This window comes from Fusarium coffeatum (genome assembly GCF_003316985.1).
Source record: "Fusarium coffeatum strain FIESC_28 chromosome Unknown BRIP53273_contig_59, whole genome shotgun sequence".
Lineage (NCBI taxonomy): Eukaryota > Fungi > Ascomycota > Sordariomycetes > Hypocreales > Nectriaceae > Fusarium > Fusarium coffeatum.
This window is the reverse complement of record NW_022157855.1, coordinates 45,329-61,393: the sequence shown is the minus strand read 5'-3', so window position 1 is coordinate 61,393 and position 16,065 is coordinate 45,329. Positions and strand designations below refer to the sequence as shown.

Sequence of the window (16,065 nt, the reverse complement as noted above, 5' to 3'; positions counted from 1 at the left end):
ATTACCAACTGTTAACATTCTTTTCCAAATGTTCAACTACTCCGTTTGGCCCTTTGTGGCCTTCACAGCTGGCACAGTACGTTGATGTAAAGTCAAGTGAAACCTGCTAACGTAGGATCCTATAGTGCCTCACGTATCTCGTGTCGATTCTGGTGTACAACCTTTTCTTCCACCCACTCCGTAACTTCCCCGGCCCATGGCTTAATAAGATTACACAGATTCCCCACACTCTCCTGATGCTCTGTGGACTCCCCCACAAGAAACATCTCGAACTTCATCTAAAGTATGGTCCAGTCGTAAGAATCGGACCAAACATGCTCTCATTCAACCACCCCGATGCCATGAAAGATGTTCGTGGGCATCGAAAGGCTGGTGAACCTGAACATGGCAAAGACCCTATCTCGGTACAGTTTGCTGGTGATAACATCGTTGGTAGCGATCGTGAAAATCATACCCGTTTCCGTCGTGCTCTGGCATATGGCTTTTCAGCCCAGGCTATGCTCGAACAGGAACCTACCTTCAATTCGTACGTCAGCCAGCTATTCCGACAACTACATGAGCAGTCTTCTGGTGGTAAGAAACCTGTCGACATCGCTAAGTGGTACACCTTTACCACGTTCGATATGATTGGAGATCTGGCGTTCGGAGAATCCTTTAGTTGCCTTGATAACTCGACTTACCATCCGTGGGTTGCCCTCGCCTTCGAAAGTCTCAAGAGCGTTGCATTCTTAGCCGAGATTGGTCGATACCCAAGCCTTGCTCCTCTTGCTGGCTTGATGCTTCCTCGCGGTATGCTTACCAAGTTTGCTGAGAACAAGGAGTTGGCCAGTATGAAGGTGAAAAAAAGACTAGACACCAAGACCGACAGGCCAGATTTTGTTGGCAAGATCACACAAGGGTTAAAGTCCAAGGGAACCGTAAGTTCTTGTTATTGATGTTTGTCTGTGTAATCTGAACTCACATACTTCTTTAGTCTATGAAATTTGATGAACTTGCATCAAACGCCTCTGTGTTGATTGTGGCTGGTTCTGAGACAACAGCGACTCTTCTATCTGCAGCAGTCTATTTCCTCTGTGCCAATCCCCGTACCCTGGATCTCTTGACTCGAGAAGTTCGGACTACATATAATCGAGGGGAGGACATTGATCTCATATCTACACAGAACCTACGTTACATGCAGGCTGTGTTGGACGAAGCTTTGCGTATGTATCCTCCGGTGGCAGGCGGTGGGTCTCCTCGACAGATAGCCAAAGGTGGTAGTATTGTGGCCGGCTACTACGTTCCGGAGAATGTAAGTGCCATCTCATATTTTCAAGCATTCTTATGGCTTTGAAAGTTTATGCTAACACTGTCTACAACAGACGCTGGTAGAGAACGACATGTGGGCATTGCATTATGACCCAAAGTACTTTACTCAACCCCATGACTTCATTCCTGAACGCTGGCTCGGTGACCCTCGGTTCAAGGATGATCGTCTCGACGCCGTTAAACCTTTCTCGATTGGTCCTCGAAACTGTATTGGCATGAAGTAAGTCACATTGAAGTTATATCGTATGTCCATAGTCGTTATACTGACAAAACGTATAGTCTCGCATATGCTGAAATGCGTATGATGCTTGCCAGAACAGTGTGGGAATTCGATCTTCGTCTTGCCGAGAACTCCTGTAATTGGTATGACGAAAGTCGTGTATATCTTGCATGGCATAAGCCTGCGCTCAATGTGTATCTTACTCCAAGCTGATACCAACACTTGAGCTACGCGACATGGATGAAGCTCGACAGTCCTACAGAGGCTAGTCTAGCAGGAGGTGAGATGTTCTTATATAGAATTGCCCTAGAGTTGTATTTAGGACGTGTGCATATAATCGGGTTCTTAAGTTTACTGCGAGTTGAGGATCCATCCTTCTATCACCATTGACCGCGGTACACTAGATCTATATTGACTGAAAGATCCTGGGGGCAGGTGGCCCAGTAGTAGGTCAAACACAGACCATACTAATCGGCTCGGGCTACCTGATCTACACCATCTTACTACAGGATCGGGTCAGTAGCAAAGTAGCAATACATTTATACATGGCTACTGTGAGATTTGAATCTCATTGATTACGTACCGATTCAATTGTGTCACCCGATTGGCACGATCCCTTGAGGCACATCGGAAATGATTTGTAGGTAGGTCACAAATAGACCTTTTTCGAGGTATTGTTAGGACAAACAAGTCGTAAACAATTTATGTTGAACTCTAAATCAATTGCTACTATATAAGAGAACAATTTCCAGACGGACGTATATTCAAGGCAAAAGATAATGCAATATCAATCGCGGTTAAGGGCGAGAGGAGTCCTTTGATGAGTAGCGAAATCAATCTGCACAGCTACATAACCCAGTAGAATCTCCAACAACAAATGAACCAAGAAACGCAAATTCCTGTGCATCCGACCCATTCCATCCAGTCGCACCATAAGATCTCTGATCCTCCTCGAAGTCTAGTAAGCTAATTCTAAAGCGCGATCTTTCGAGCGCTTCTTGCGCACCTCGATGTCAAAACTTAGATCCGTAACCCAGATCGTAAGCGCCTCGGGTTAAGCGAAGGCACACTGAGTTTCGGGGCCAAGAGTCGTCGCAACGCAAGAGTCAAGACGCCAAAACAGAAAGAAAAGAGGATCTGCCGATGTCGGTATACTGTCAATTAGATTTGGCGTAGTAGAATGTTTTATCAAGGCCTTTGTGATTGACGACCTTTACCTTGAAAGTTGAGCTAATATTCGGGGTCGAGAAGGACTTCTATCTTTGCAAATGATATCCACAGACTAGGGGATATTGTCGTCTTGAGATCAGATCTCCTCATGGTGTATCCAGGTCCAGTACTAGCAGATACCTAGCTATCGGACCCGGGAGCAAAACGCGCCGTAGACTTTTACACCGAACAGTATCGATTGCAGCAGCCCGAAACGGAATAATCCGCCGATGTAACATATCTCAATCGAGGGGATAGCTTGCTACCAGACGCTAGTGCTATTTTGTATCTTGCCACATACGCGAAAGTTGACATTATGCATTTTGAAAGCACTGCCGTCCTTGATGCCGGGACAGTGCGGTGGTTTTGTTATCGTTTCCCCTCGTCGAAATTCAGGCCTTGCGCTCACGTTTCAGTCACTGGCATTTTCGCTTAGGTTCCTATGACTCAAATTTTCAGCCTTCCTACATGGAACATTCGGCATTTAATACCTAATTTGATGCCCATGGCCATCGTATGGAGACATAATTAGCATGGTGACTCCCCTGCTCGACTCGGGACTTAACAGCTAAACAATTTCTCACAAGAAAGGAACACGAACACGAGATCTCATCCTTCACTTCATTCATCAGTGCCAACTTACCGTCTCCGCAATGCTCGCAGCCGCCAAGTTGATTGATGGCCTGGACGCAGACCTTGAGGTCTCTTGGCTAGAAGTCTGCGCTTACTCTGGGGTGAGCGCCGCGCTCTGCGCCACAGTTTGGATCGCTGCCAAGGCATGTTGAGGATTCAGTCACGGAATCTGGCTGCGAGGGCTCGCCTCGGAAGACTAGCGCTGGTCGACCACGTCTAGTTCGCGTATCGAGAACATCATCAACATTCCTACACTACAATCTCCTTCAGGCACCCACATTCCAAACCAACCATCAACAATCTACGAGTTGAGCAAGTTAAGGTCTCTGACGACCTGAGAGGGACAATGCACCGACAGCGGAGGAGGATCTTGGGTCTATTTTCAGATAGCTGCCTAGTCGCACATATGCAATAACGTTAAGGAACAAGAGAACAACTTATGAATGAATATACGAACAGTTTAAGGTATGATGATGCGTCGCCACATCGAGGAAAGTGAAAAAGGTTTCTCACTGTTGTACACAAATAACTTGCTAGACGAGGGCCGAATTCTCATTAACTACACCTAAATCACAGAACAGGTGTTCTCGATTTAACTAATGTAGAGCCTCATCCTCTAGATCTTGAAAGGTCCGGACTAGAAATTCTGTATATTTATGTATTGAGGAATCCATCCTGAATGAAGGAACGCACGAAGAAGCGGTGGTCACCAAATAACCCATTGTAGTGCTATTTTATATTTGTATATCTAATCTACAATTCAAAACACTCCGTATACTAATAATTCATTATTCTCATCTATATGTCATCTAATTCTCAACATAATTTGGTCTATCATGTCAGTAGACCCTACCAGCTTGTCATACGTGGTGTAGCTATGGCTAGATACCACAACGGAAGAGAGCTTAGCCCTAAATCAAAAGAACTGGAATCCCTTGGAAATCCATAAGATCTTCCCAGTTCATAGCACCCTCATCTGTCTTTAGCTCCCGCTTCTTCCAAGCCTCCTCCAAGACTTCGATGACCCCATCATATTTCCTCAAAGAGCTCCAAGTAGAGCTATAGGACCTCAGAGTCACCCTGAAAAACCCCCTTTGGCTGGGCAAAGCCATACATCCTGTAAGCGCCAAAGGCCAGATAATGCTTACAACAGCTTGCAAGTCTGGTAGCTTCTCCAGCAGCAGAATCGTTGTGGATACGCTATCCTGGACCTCAACAAGGTTGTGATTCAGGCCCGATACGACGGTGTGCAGGTATGTCGTGATAGAGGCTGCGTAAATGTGAGTGATGAGGTCTCTCAGAGTTCCTTGTGTAGGTGAGTTTTGGAGCTCCTCTGTCACCATGTCTTCTATCGCCATAGATCGTCGAGCAAGGGTTTTCAAGCTCAAACGGTTGTGATCCTGCTCCTGGCGCTTCCAGCGATCCAGCTTACCCACTTCCAAAATAGTCAGCATGGCCCAGTTTCGGCACCCTAGCAACTCGTCTAGCTGCATCAAACCTGGTTGGTTCATAAGATGGCTATAATCCTCGAATGGCGACGCTGGACCAACAGATATGCAAGATAGAATACCAATTGTGGCAAGAAAGTTTGATAAGAATCTCAGGGCTGCGAGATACTCGAAGCTCAGCGATGTCTGGACGAAGTCCCCATCCGAGTCGAAATCTGATTCGTTTAATTCGCACCATATAGAAGATGCTGGAGGGCCTGATTGTAAAGCTGTCGACCAACCGTCGACTAAAGCTGGAATAAGTGTCTTGGCTGCCAGAAGATGAACGTGCCAGTCTCCCCTCGTCAGATGAGAAGACTAACCCAAGATGTTAGTCACCGATTGAATGCTCAATTTCATTCGCCGATGGTACAGCAAGTGATTGGGTCAACTTTACCTCGAAGCTCACGAGCTGAAGCATACAGGCTAGAGCAATAACGGTAACTTTCAGCTTTATCATGCCTGAAGTATTATCTAGACCACCCAGCAATTTCTGAGACTCCTGCAGTGCAAGGACATAATAATACGTCTTTTCTCTCTTCCATACTGCAGCTTGTTCGCTAGTTGATGAAATTGCAGTGTATTCCTTATGTAGTAGAGCCAAACATAGTGTCGCATAATATGTAGGTCGAGCAGAGGTGAGGATAGTAAGCAACCATTCTCTCTTGCCTACGCAGGTGCGTTCATGGGGGAGGTATTGAAGAGGAAAAACAACATCCAGGTAGTACATCAATAAGCTTGTCTCTCTTTCTTGCCTTGGCTTGGGAAGATCCATGATATCTGAACGTAATAGAAATGATGTTCTGCGAGAGCAGAGGTAATCAAGTAATGTTGTGTTGGTTGGTTGGCACTCAGGTCATGTTCATTTGGAAGTACAAGACCGGGAAGCGGCGAGATTTCTAGCGACGTAACGCGTCACAGCTCGAATGCACGGACACAACTCAGCAGTTAAACGGCACCTTTCCTGCCGGTTTTGTCTGCCGAATTCAATAAGAATCCTAGTCGCTCGACGCCACGACATGAGCTAAAGAATTTGTATCTCCCACACAAGTCTTCTAGAGCTATTCGGTTGTGTCTTATCAATCGGAGTTACATATAAGCGTGGCCTGTATACGTCGGTCCCGACGCTCCTTCAGGATCAGGATGACCTTGTAGTGCTTCCATCGCCTTGTTTTTAGTGCATAAAAAGTCCCTGTAGCCAAGTGGGCCACCGGCATTTTGCTTACCACGCTCGATTGAAATTACCTATCCACTCTGTACCTATAACTGTCTGAAGGAAGAATTGAGTTTCATCGAAACATACTAAGAAACTATAGCCTGCCATTCACAACAAAACGAAAATCCAAACTTATCCTCGCATATACCAGCAGGGCCTGTTCTGAGACTTACCATTCGCTCATTCCACAGATTCAAGCGAACTTACGATGGGCTCGTGAGCCGGTTCCATGTCCTTCGACCGGAGGCTTGCGAGGTGAGCCACGGAAGGATACGCCCACTGGGCCGCGGATACAGCTCCCACGGTGGCAGCCTGTTCATAAAACTTGCAGAACTTCTGAGATTCTTCGGTCTCTTCTCCCTTGACTTGCTCGTAAATCTCACTCAGTCGATATCTGCTGTCGCACAGGTGCCAGGTGACGTAGCCGTGCATGAAGCGCTCGATGGTTTCCATCACCTGGGGATCCTTGTCTGAGAAGACGGCTACCATCTGCTTGGAGGAATGTAAGGTATCCTGGGTGAGCTTTTCCAAAGCCTCATTGAGGCTTATCTCATAAGATGTAACGTAGTTGGTGACAAGGCTGATCTGATCCCGTTCACCGTCAAACTCTTTGTAGAATGACATGAGATCGTTGACCCAAACCATCCAGTTCTCCATCTGGGCAATGGATGACGTGATTTCCAGGAACTGCTTGCGCTCATCAAACTGATCCTTGGGCCACAACGAAGCACCAACGCAATGGCCAAGACCATTCATGCGCCGAAGGAAGCCAGGATAATCATGGGATCCCGGGTATCCCCCAAAGTTGTACTGTTCAATCCAACAACCCTCGAAAACTACAAAATCGGGTTAGCTTGTTTATATAAATAGCGCGGATCAAATACTGACAGTCAAGAGTGCTGCGGATCAAGTTCAACGAACAGAAAGGACCGAAATGTCGGAGAACATTTGGGAAGTGTTCGTTGACGAGTCTCCACCAAGGATGAGCTTGTTCCCTGCCAGCCTGCAGATCATCGAAGTAGTTCTCCATAGTGGGATGAGGATCATCTTTGCTATCATCCAGAACGAGCGTATAGGTGTAGTGGATTGATAGATCTGCCATTAGCTCTTTGGAGATCTTGGCCCAACTGTAGACAACCATGCTGACGATGGTTTGGAGTGAAGCCTGCAAGCGCTTGGGTTCAACCTTCAGTAACTGTTGCTGGCGAGGTTGAGCGAAATGATGAGCAGCCTTAGTGTAGGCATAGTGCAGGTTCTCGATGCGTTCTTCTCGAGTATAGTTGGTGTCTCGATATTTGATGTACTCCAGAAGGCGCACAGTTGTGTTGAGAAAGTACTGTGTCGGGAATTTCTCCATTGTGATAATTGAACTAAACGAAGTAATTTCAATAGAAACCACTAATGGTACTTGTTCTAGGTAAACAACCAAATACAACTGGTTGCTGCCTTCGTCTTATATCGACCTGTTCTAACGAATAATTGATAATGATAAATTGATTGATAATAAACAGTCATCTCAGGATAAACCTCGTTTTCTCCTTTAACTTACATGCCGACTTGTCAGGCCTGAAGATTGTTGGTATGGAATCTTGCGTCAGCTAGCAGTGGTAGTGTTGTTACCATATTTCTTGGGACTCCTAGAACCTTGGAAATCCTTGACCAGGATTCAAACCCCAGCTTGAAAGTTCGGTCGGTTTTTCTGCAGTTTGATCGCATTTTGCAAGGCTATGCATGCGATTAGTACGGAATATTGACCGCCTAGCTGGAAACCGTCCTGTGGGCCTGATCGCAGGGGTGAGTTGCTAGCTTAGCCATTCGCTATAATCCACTTCTCATTGGCCGCATAGCGACGTCCAGGCCTCTTGAACGACCATCGGCGATGCGCAAACCCCTAGCTTCGCAAGTCATGGCACTAGCATCTCGGAACTTCCCAGAGGCCCTTACGCTACAGGCTTTATGCTAGTCCACGTTGGCATATAGACAGCTACAGCGTAATCCTCCACATTCAAGACTCGTAGCCAAGTTAATTGCGCTTGTACGATAACCTTGAGCAGCCTTGACTCTGCAAACGGCCGCAAATCCCCTTAGTGAGGTATAACTGGCAGTGCCTTGTGCGAGAATTACCGGTCTGAAGATACCCACAGGCTGGGCTTCAAGATACCATTCCTGGTCTGTGCATTGGATGTCTGGGTTTTAAATAGATAGTTGAGCCAGCCTGGAGCTCTGCTTAAATTCCAGAATAAACCGAACAAGGAATCTCTAACTTTTTCTTGTTTATTGGGAGCCACTATCCTATGATCAACTCTCTCGGCGATTTTGTAGGTTTATATTCGTTTGCTGGGCAGTGACAAATACTAACCCACCGAATCAGCCAGGATGGCTAACGCTACCATCATGAGGAACCGATTACTACGGACTGCATGTGATCGCTGTCATAGCCAGAAGCTACGATGCCCTCGTCCATCAAAAGCCGATAGCGATAAGGGCGACAAGACTTGTAATCGCTGTCGAAGAGCTGGAAAGATCTGTGTTTTCAGTAAACGTGGAAAGTCTGGTCGACCCAGCAAGATCGTGACGGCTGGAGCACGGTTGAGGTCGTCATTCTTGGCAGAACCCGCGGAAAGCGAGATATCTACGAGGGGAAGCATCACATCTCCATCCCCGGAAGTTCCGAACCCTGAAGCCATCCTGGATAGTGTTACAGTACAGTCTGAACCTGAGGCTTCCAAGGAGAATATTGGATCTGTGAGGCATAGCGCGGAAGATACCCGAACTCTCTCGTTATCAGATGTCCCACTACCGAGTTGTACGCTTGGTCAAGAAGCAATGCCAGCCCCCACAGTTCTTGCTGTCTTGACTGCGAACTCTGACCATCAACCTCTAAGCCTTGAGACAGACTCCACACAAACCCTCAAGGAAGTCGAGATAGACTTTCCTACGGCCTATGATCTCGGCACACATCAGTTCAACACAGAAACCCAATCTATCCCCACGCCTCAGCTGTCCGAATCGCCAAACGGACTTGGCAGCGAAACATGGAGCGATTTCCTGCTTTCCAGCAACTTAAGCTTCATCAACGATATTCCCAATCCGGGGGTCCAATTGCATCAAACGGTTGATAAACAAGGATCAATATTCAACAATTCAGACCCTGCAGCCTTCGATTTATCGGCATCTGGCCATTTTCCATTTTTGGACTGTGGTAACGCGATAGATTCTCATCCTTTTGGAGATGTAACTGGGGTGCTGTCGGGCCTCAATAGCAAGATTACATGTGCTTTAGCCAATTACAAAGCCATGGTTATGATCGACGACTCTAACAACCTGCAGCTGTACCACGTTGTACAAGATATAATTGACATATCACGACAGTTGATTGCTATTACAAAGCAATGTTTACCCTACATCCCTACCACGCCTGACTCGTCACCTGCAAGCTCACCGTCTTCCGCAGTGGATGAATTGCCGGACGGTTCATCCCGGACCGGTCCCACTATCTGTAAGCCCCCTGCATCAATCTACCCTAAGCCTTGTCCTACATATCTGACATCTCCAAGTTGATGAACATGTCAATTGGTCTCGAGTGATCTTCCCATTTCTTGCCTGTTACTCTCTTGCACTGGACTATTTCGAGCTCGTGCTCAATGGCTTGTACTCGGTGCCTCGTTCTAGTTTACAGTCATCTCTGGACGCATCCTTGATCCCGAATGTTTTTGAGCTCTTTTTCACTCAGATACAAGATGCTTTCGTGGGAAGCCAAACATCTCTGCTAGACCCACCTCATTCTTCTGAAAATAGTACAATCGACGGGACCGAACTCAATGGTATTGGCGAGACGCCCCTCAGCGGTAAGAATCAGAGCGTATTGTTTCTGGACACAGCGTTGGATGAAATTCGCGAAAGAGGGACACATCTTTGGGATCGGTCACGGAAACTCGGCATGACGCGTCGTAGATAGTATTAATTGAAGCACAAAGCAACTCCACGTTCCTGGACCATGGCGCATGAATGATCGTGGTCGGTTATTGCGGCATGTAGGAAATTCTACCACCTGCCAATTGAGGCAGTTCATAACTTAACTTCCGAACAGACAGCTTTACCCGCAATTCATCCTCGATGCGGGTCTCAGATTGGTGTGAGATTTGGCACGCGGCATGACATCAAGGGGCGGGCTGAGCCTCTTCCAGGGTGATAGGTTACATCTAGGCAACCGCGAAGGATTCTGTGTGACTTCGACAGACCTGATCAGGACGATTAAGGTTTTATCGCCCTGGCCGATCTGGCTGGGACTCGACGAATAAAAGGTGGGCGAAGGATTACATATGGGTCCTTTCGTGATGAAAAATGGTTCTCAATTTTAAAGATCCACCAAGTCAAGGCGACAACCCACTTTCAAACGTTTCAGCTGCGTACGTACGGAGTAGTATTAAGTTTGATCAAGGAACAAATATGCACGTTGCTAGTAAAGCTGCTTCTGAATGATGATCGCGTCAGGCATGACTGCTCATAGTCTCCTCTTGTGTATCCGCCTATAATGATCCCGCATATTATCCACCCGACTGAAAACTCGCAGGCATTGCCGTCCATCCTGGTCATGCCAAGGGCACTGAACTGTCGGCTTATGCTTGGACTCGTGTCGCGCACGATCCTTCCGTGTAGCAAAACCCCTCGTGCCATCAACATCTCGTAAATCTTGAGCCGACTGCGGACATTCTGCATAGCGACAGAAGAAGCGCTTGAAATGTTGACGATAATGACGCCGAAAGTCACGTCCGTTGTCAAAGATGGCGACTGACTTGCAGTTTGGGAACGGACATCCACTGGGTTGTGTGAATTTGGGAAGTATGATCAGATCGCTTGGCGTGGCGTCGATGAGATCGTGGGATTTTGTGACACATGGTTCGATAGGTGGTGTCACTAGGCCATGCTCGAAGCGAACGTTAGGAACCTCGTACAATTGCTGAGGGTCTAAATCCACCGTAGAGAGAGGATAGGCGCAGAAGTCGCTAAAATCCGCCGATAGTAATTCTGTCTCTAACATTGGCGGTGCATAGTCGTTGAAATCTATGGGAAAGCTGTTGATATGGTCTGGCGAAGAAATACGATCAAACAACGGTAGGGCGCTCCAAGACTGGTAACACGGTTGAGGAATTGTAGACATCATGAGAAAATTGGAACATGAACATTGCCATCAGTCAATAGGTTGATCGACTATGGAGTATATAAAAGACTTGGCTGTTGGGTCATGAGTTGATGATGCTGGGGAACAACGGTAGTTGAATGGCAATGGTCTACATGAGATGTAATAAGCTTCTAAGCGAGCACATGTGAACCACCACGGGCCACAACGGACAACGATTATCCCACTCTTCACAGTGGCGACTAGAGATTCTGAGATGTTACTATGTACCATCTTCACGGACTCGCCGTATGCAGAAACACCAAGTAAGAGCCGCCGTCTTCGAGATCTACAGGGCCCGCTGAGGTGAAAAGGTTGCATGCATATCAGGCAGTGATCTACCAAGAGGACAAATACGACTTCGTAATGGCGCAGATGCCGATTCGAACACTGTCTGAAATAGCTGTTAAGACCATGACGAGATCCCATCATCTCTTGCAACTGCCTAAAGGACTTCAATTGTAATTGGATCATCTTACCCTAATCTCAGCAAAGGTATACTGAGAGAAGAGAGAAGATGTCGGTTCTCCTCTTTACAAGCTTTCACTAGTCTCCAGTAAATGATTCGAAGGTGCACGGGATTACCTAAGCGTTCTGCAATGTCTAGGGTCTCAAACAAACACAGACCTGGCCAGTGGGGACAGTAGAGTGAGGCGGTCATAAACTTTCTACGAGTAGTACCAGTCCATGCATATTAAACTCCTGCTTCTTTTGTATTGAAATGGCAGGGTCTTGGTAGATAAAGTTCTCACCTCGGTCCCGACCTTATAAACTCAATTATCACTGTACGAAGCTACAGGTGTATGAAACACTTTCTTCCACGCGATGCGATTGCCGTAGCTCAGTACCTACGCCCCATGTTGCCGCGCGGCTGCAAGCCTTCATAGCGGGCTGCATCGGCATGTCTCCTCCTGCACGTTTCTGTTCGGTGCATGGGCTCGATAACTTCAGGCCCGTCAGGCCTCTCGCATCCCTCTTGTATCGACGTACTACACATGTGAGGTTGTGTGTATAGTAGCTATGGTTAGCACGACTGGGACACGGATGATCGTAACAGGAATAATGTTCCGATTCTTATGCGTCTTCTCAATACAGACAGATAGAGTGAGACAGGACCGGACTTTCACTACCAACACAGCACCTGCGATCAGGTATCAATTGTATATAATAGTGGTAATTGTTATATCTATCTCCAATATGTCTATCAGTAAGATCTGGTTTCCTTTAACAAGCATTGCTACAAAGGGTTCTGGGCGACACAACGATGATTGACAAAGACTTGATCAAGGGTGCCTTAAACATTCCCATCAGCCATGCTGTTGGGATACTGGCAGCGTCATCTATTATCTACTTCCTCGCTACTTGTTCCTACAATCTCTATCTCCACCCGTTGCGAAAGATTCCGGGACCGAAGCTAGCCGCAATTGGGCCTTATCTGGAGTTCTACCATGAAGTCATCCGAGATGGCCAGTACCTATGGGAGATCGCCAAGATGCACGAGAAATATGGTAAGATAGTTGATAGACTGCTCCAACGACTACTCAGCTGACAAAAACGTTCCAAGGTCCCATTGTTCGCGTCAATGCTCGCGAGGTTCACATTAAGGATTCATCATACTATTCCACGATCTACACAGCCGGTTCCCGAAAGACTAACAAGGACCCTGCCACTGTCGGTGCTTTCGACGTCCCCACTGCTACTGCGGCTACTGTAGATCACGACCATCATCGCTCTCGTCGCGGCTACTTGAACCCATACTTCTCCAAGCGAACTATCACCAACCTGGAACCTCTGATTCACGAGCGCGTCTCCAAGCTGCTGTCCCGATTCCAAGAGCATCTTGACAAGAAGCAAGTTCTCAGTCTTGATGGTGCTTTCTGTGCCTTGACTGCCGATGTTATCACCTCCCGATTCTACGGTAAACATTACGACTACCTCAACCTTCCGGACTTCCACTTTGTGGTTCGTGATGGGTTCTTGGGTCTCACCAAGGTCTACCATTTGGCTCGCTTCCTGCCTGTCCTGGTCACTATTCTCAAGCGTCTTCCATATAGCTGCATTCGCATGATCGCACCCTCTGTCGCTGATCTTCTCCAGATGCGAAATGAGATCCAGGACCGTGGTGCAGGCGAGTTTCTCTCCAACAAGAGCTCTGAAGCTAAGGGCTCTATCCTTTTCGGTGCACTCGCTGATACCCACATTCCGCCTCATGAACGTACTGTTGAGCGAATGCTGGATGAGGGTACCGTTATCCTGTTTGCTGGCACTGAGACTACTTCAAGGACTTTGGCTATCACCATCTTCTATTTACTCACTCACCCGGAGTGCCTGAAGAAGCTTCGAGACGAGTTGAGCAGCCTGCCCAAGTCTAAGAACAACCAGCATCCTCTCTCCACCCTTGAGAATCTTCCATATCTGAGCGGTGTTGTCCATGAAGGGTTCCGTTTGGCCTTTGGCCCCATCTCTCGCTCAGGCCGTGTGGCTACCCAGGAGGACCTCAAATACAAGAACCATGTCATTCCCAAGGGGGTAAGTTTATTCTTCACCGTTAAATGCTTACAATTACTAACATAAATCCCAGACTCCCATCTCGCAATCCACCTACTTCTGTCACACTGATGAGAGTATCTTCCCTGAACCCGATAGGTTTCGACCTGAGCGTTGGATCGAGGCTGCCGAGAAGAAGATCCCACTGAAGAAGTACATCACCAACTTCTCTCAGGGCTCTCGGCAGTGCATTGGATATACGTAAGTGGCCCTTGACTCCGCTGGCTGGAAAGACATGCTAATATTGCCAATCAGTATGGCCTTTTCTGAGATGTACCTGGCTCTTTCTCGAATCGCTCCAGCATACGATATTGAGCTTTACGATACCACCAAGGCCGACATTGATATGACTCATGCCCGTATCGTCGGATACCCCAAGGCTATTCCTGGAAAGACTGAGCATGTTGGTGAAATCCGGGTAAAGGTCCTTGGGCCCTTGTAGGGTATAAGGGTAGTTCCTGGAGTGAACTCCATTTCCTCCAGGCCTCACTTGGAGCACTTCTTCAGGACAGATGGACATTAAATTTAGTATCATCTTGCAAGTGTTGGGAAATTTTATCAGCTGTAGCTACTGTACAATTCGTTTAAACTCATGGAGACATCATCAGTGTTATGTCTCCAAATCCGCTAGTCTACTGCTTCCATTTGGACCGACCCTCCTCCATGAGCTTAAATTCCCATTGAATCCAGATGCTTGCCATTAACTATTACTTCTGTAAATGACCAGCATCTTCAGCGTCGACACCTCTGTACTCGAAATATTCGGCCCATTCTCGATCCTTGATAAGGTCCTCTGCTAATCTCTTCTCATAAAATATCGCAAACTCACAGCCCTCATCAGACTCAGGAGAGGGATCTCGCGGTGGATAGATAACAATAACACCCTCAGTAATGCGATCAAGCAGATGGCGATATGTAACCGGCTTGGCAAAGCCAAAGTCGGCGGCGGTTATTTTCGCATCTCTGTGATCGGTCTGCAGGATCGACATTGGAGGCTGTCCATCGACACGAACATTGAGAGACGTCTTGTCACGAATCGTAGCGACCATCTCGAGCGTCTTATCGAGATTCTCCTGTGTGACACTGTCGGTCAGGTGGCGTATGTATGAAGCTAACTCAGAGAATGACCACTCAGAGATTATCTGAGAAACGGTAGGTTGTTGAACAGGCGCGGTAGGAGAAGTCACTGCAAACATTACATTGTGTTGGATTCGAGGTGGGACTTTGGGACTGTGCGTTCGTCTTCTCATATCAATGGCTTCGCACCACCACAGTGTCGATGATGGATCAGGATTGAAGACTGAGGCTCGGATTCGAGTAAGGTTGCGCCAGATGAACGCAGAGAATGCATCGTATGTTGAGATCCAGCTTCCATCAATCGGCATGGCCTTGGCTTTGAGCTCGGCTGCTTTGCTCTTGGGTAAATGAAACAGCAGCGACACGCCGACTTGATGCCCTGGGTGACGTTCTTGGGGAGCTGGACCATCAATCTTTTCATCTTCTTGTGGCTCATTTTTGATCAATCGGGAGACATCCAGATTCAGAGGGTTCCAACTGGGGAATTCGGTACGATTTATGGTAGCGTAACAATTCTCGGCGAGCTGGTGGACAAAGCCGGCCCAGCCCATGACATCGTTGGTGTAATGATGATGATGGATATTGAAGACCAGCCCACCACGAATAAAGTTCGCTTTAAAGGCCGAAACAACAGGACTATTATCGGGATGGGCCTCTGGCTTCTCGCCATAAGTCATTGGGGGCACACTCCATTGCTGGAGATCACCAAGTGTCACTGCACTGAAGTGTGTCTTCTCCAGGTCTTCAAATGAGGGGTACTTGTCTGCATCCTCGGGCGCGTCAAGCCACTGAACGATGAAATCGACAGTGCTATCTCTCTTTCTAGTGAAAGAATGGCCGCCATCAGGGTCTTTCTCGATAGTGCCGCAATAATGGCGCGCCTGCGCTAGAGTTCTCTCCAATCCAGATTTGAGGACTTCAACAACTTTCGATTTCTCCGATTCTTCCAATCTGAAGAAGAGCGCGTAATTATTGTAGCTGCATACAGTAAGGTAATCAAGCGTAGTCACTTTGAACCTTTCCTCTTTAGGATCATTCTCCCATCCAAGGGGATGAAGATGGTAGGTGTCTTGTTTAGGCATGGCGTGGGTTTGCTAGTTGTAACTAGAGGCTTTTTGTGCAAGAACACGATGATGAAATTGCGGTTTGTCCAAGTTCTCCATCGTGAATTGTGCGCTAAACATCCAAT

The 16,065-nt window shown here is 47.3% G+C and overlaps 6 protein-coding genes across 6 annotated transcripts; 3 read left to right on the top strand and 3 right to left on the bottom strand.

The window, feature by feature from the left end:
* Positions 1 to 28: 28 nt before the first annotated feature.
* FIESC28_02690 (uncharacterized protein) lies at positions 29 to 1,741 on the top strand (the record flags this gene model as incomplete). The annotated part of the gene is made up of 5 exons (XM_031156839.1): positions 29 to 76; positions 126 to 917; positions 974 to 1,291; positions 1,362 to 1,528; positions 1,588 to 1,741. The coding sequence occupies 5 exons, from the start codon at positions 29 to 31 to the stop codon at positions 1,739 to 1,741; spliced, it is 1,479 nt and encodes a 492-aa protein (XP_031019085.1).
* A 2,540-nt stretch (positions 1,742 to 4,281) lies between these two features.
* Positions 4,282 to 5,632, bottom strand: FIESC28_11830 (uncharacterized protein; the record flags this gene model as incomplete). The annotated part of the gene is made up of 2 exons (XM_031165930.1): positions 4,282 to 5,175; positions 5,255 to 5,632. The coding sequence occupies 2 exons, from the start codon at positions 5,630 to 5,632 to the stop codon at positions 4,282 to 4,284; spliced, it is 1,272 nt and encodes a 423-aa protein (XP_031019123.1).
* A 621-nt stretch (positions 5,633 to 6,253) lies between these two features.
* Positions 6,254 to 7,430, bottom strand: FIESC28_02689 (uncharacterized protein; the record flags this gene model as incomplete). Its single annotated transcript, XM_031156838.1, has 2 exons — positions 6,254 to 6,909; positions 6,962 to 7,430. The coding sequence occupies 2 exons, from the start codon at positions 7,428 to 7,430 to the stop codon at positions 6,254 to 6,256; spliced, it is 1,125 nt and encodes a 374-aa protein (XP_031019084.1).
* A 1,019-nt stretch (positions 7,431 to 8,449) lies between these two features.
* FIESC28_02688 (uncharacterized protein) lies at positions 8,450 to 10,031 on the top strand (the record flags this gene model as incomplete). Its single annotated transcript, XM_031156837.1, has 2 exons — positions 8,450 to 9,572; positions 9,631 to 10,031. 2 exons carry the CDS (start codon positions 8,450 to 8,452, stop codon positions 10,029 to 10,031), a joined length of 1,524 nt encoding a protein of 507 aa, XP_031019083.1.
* A 2,485-nt stretch (positions 10,032 to 12,516) lies between these two features.
* Positions 12,517 to 14,241, top strand: FIESC28_02687 (uncharacterized protein; the record flags this gene model as incomplete). Its single annotated transcript, XM_031156836.1, has 4 exons — positions 12,517 to 12,760; positions 12,817 to 13,781; positions 13,834 to 14,000; positions 14,055 to 14,241. 4 exons carry the CDS (start codon positions 12,517 to 12,519, stop codon positions 14,239 to 14,241), a joined length of 1,563 nt encoding a protein of 520 aa, XP_031019082.1.
* A 265-nt stretch (positions 14,242 to 14,506) lies between these two features.
* FIESC28_02686 (uncharacterized protein) lies at positions 14,507 to 15,958 on the bottom strand (the record flags this gene model as incomplete). The annotated part of the gene is made up of 1 exon (XM_031156835.1): positions 14,507 to 15,958. One exon carries the CDS (start codon positions 15,956 to 15,958, stop codon positions 14,507 to 14,509), a length of 1,452 nt encoding a protein of 483 aa, XP_031019081.1.
* Between the last annotated feature and the right edge of the window lie 107 nt (positions 15,959 to 16,065).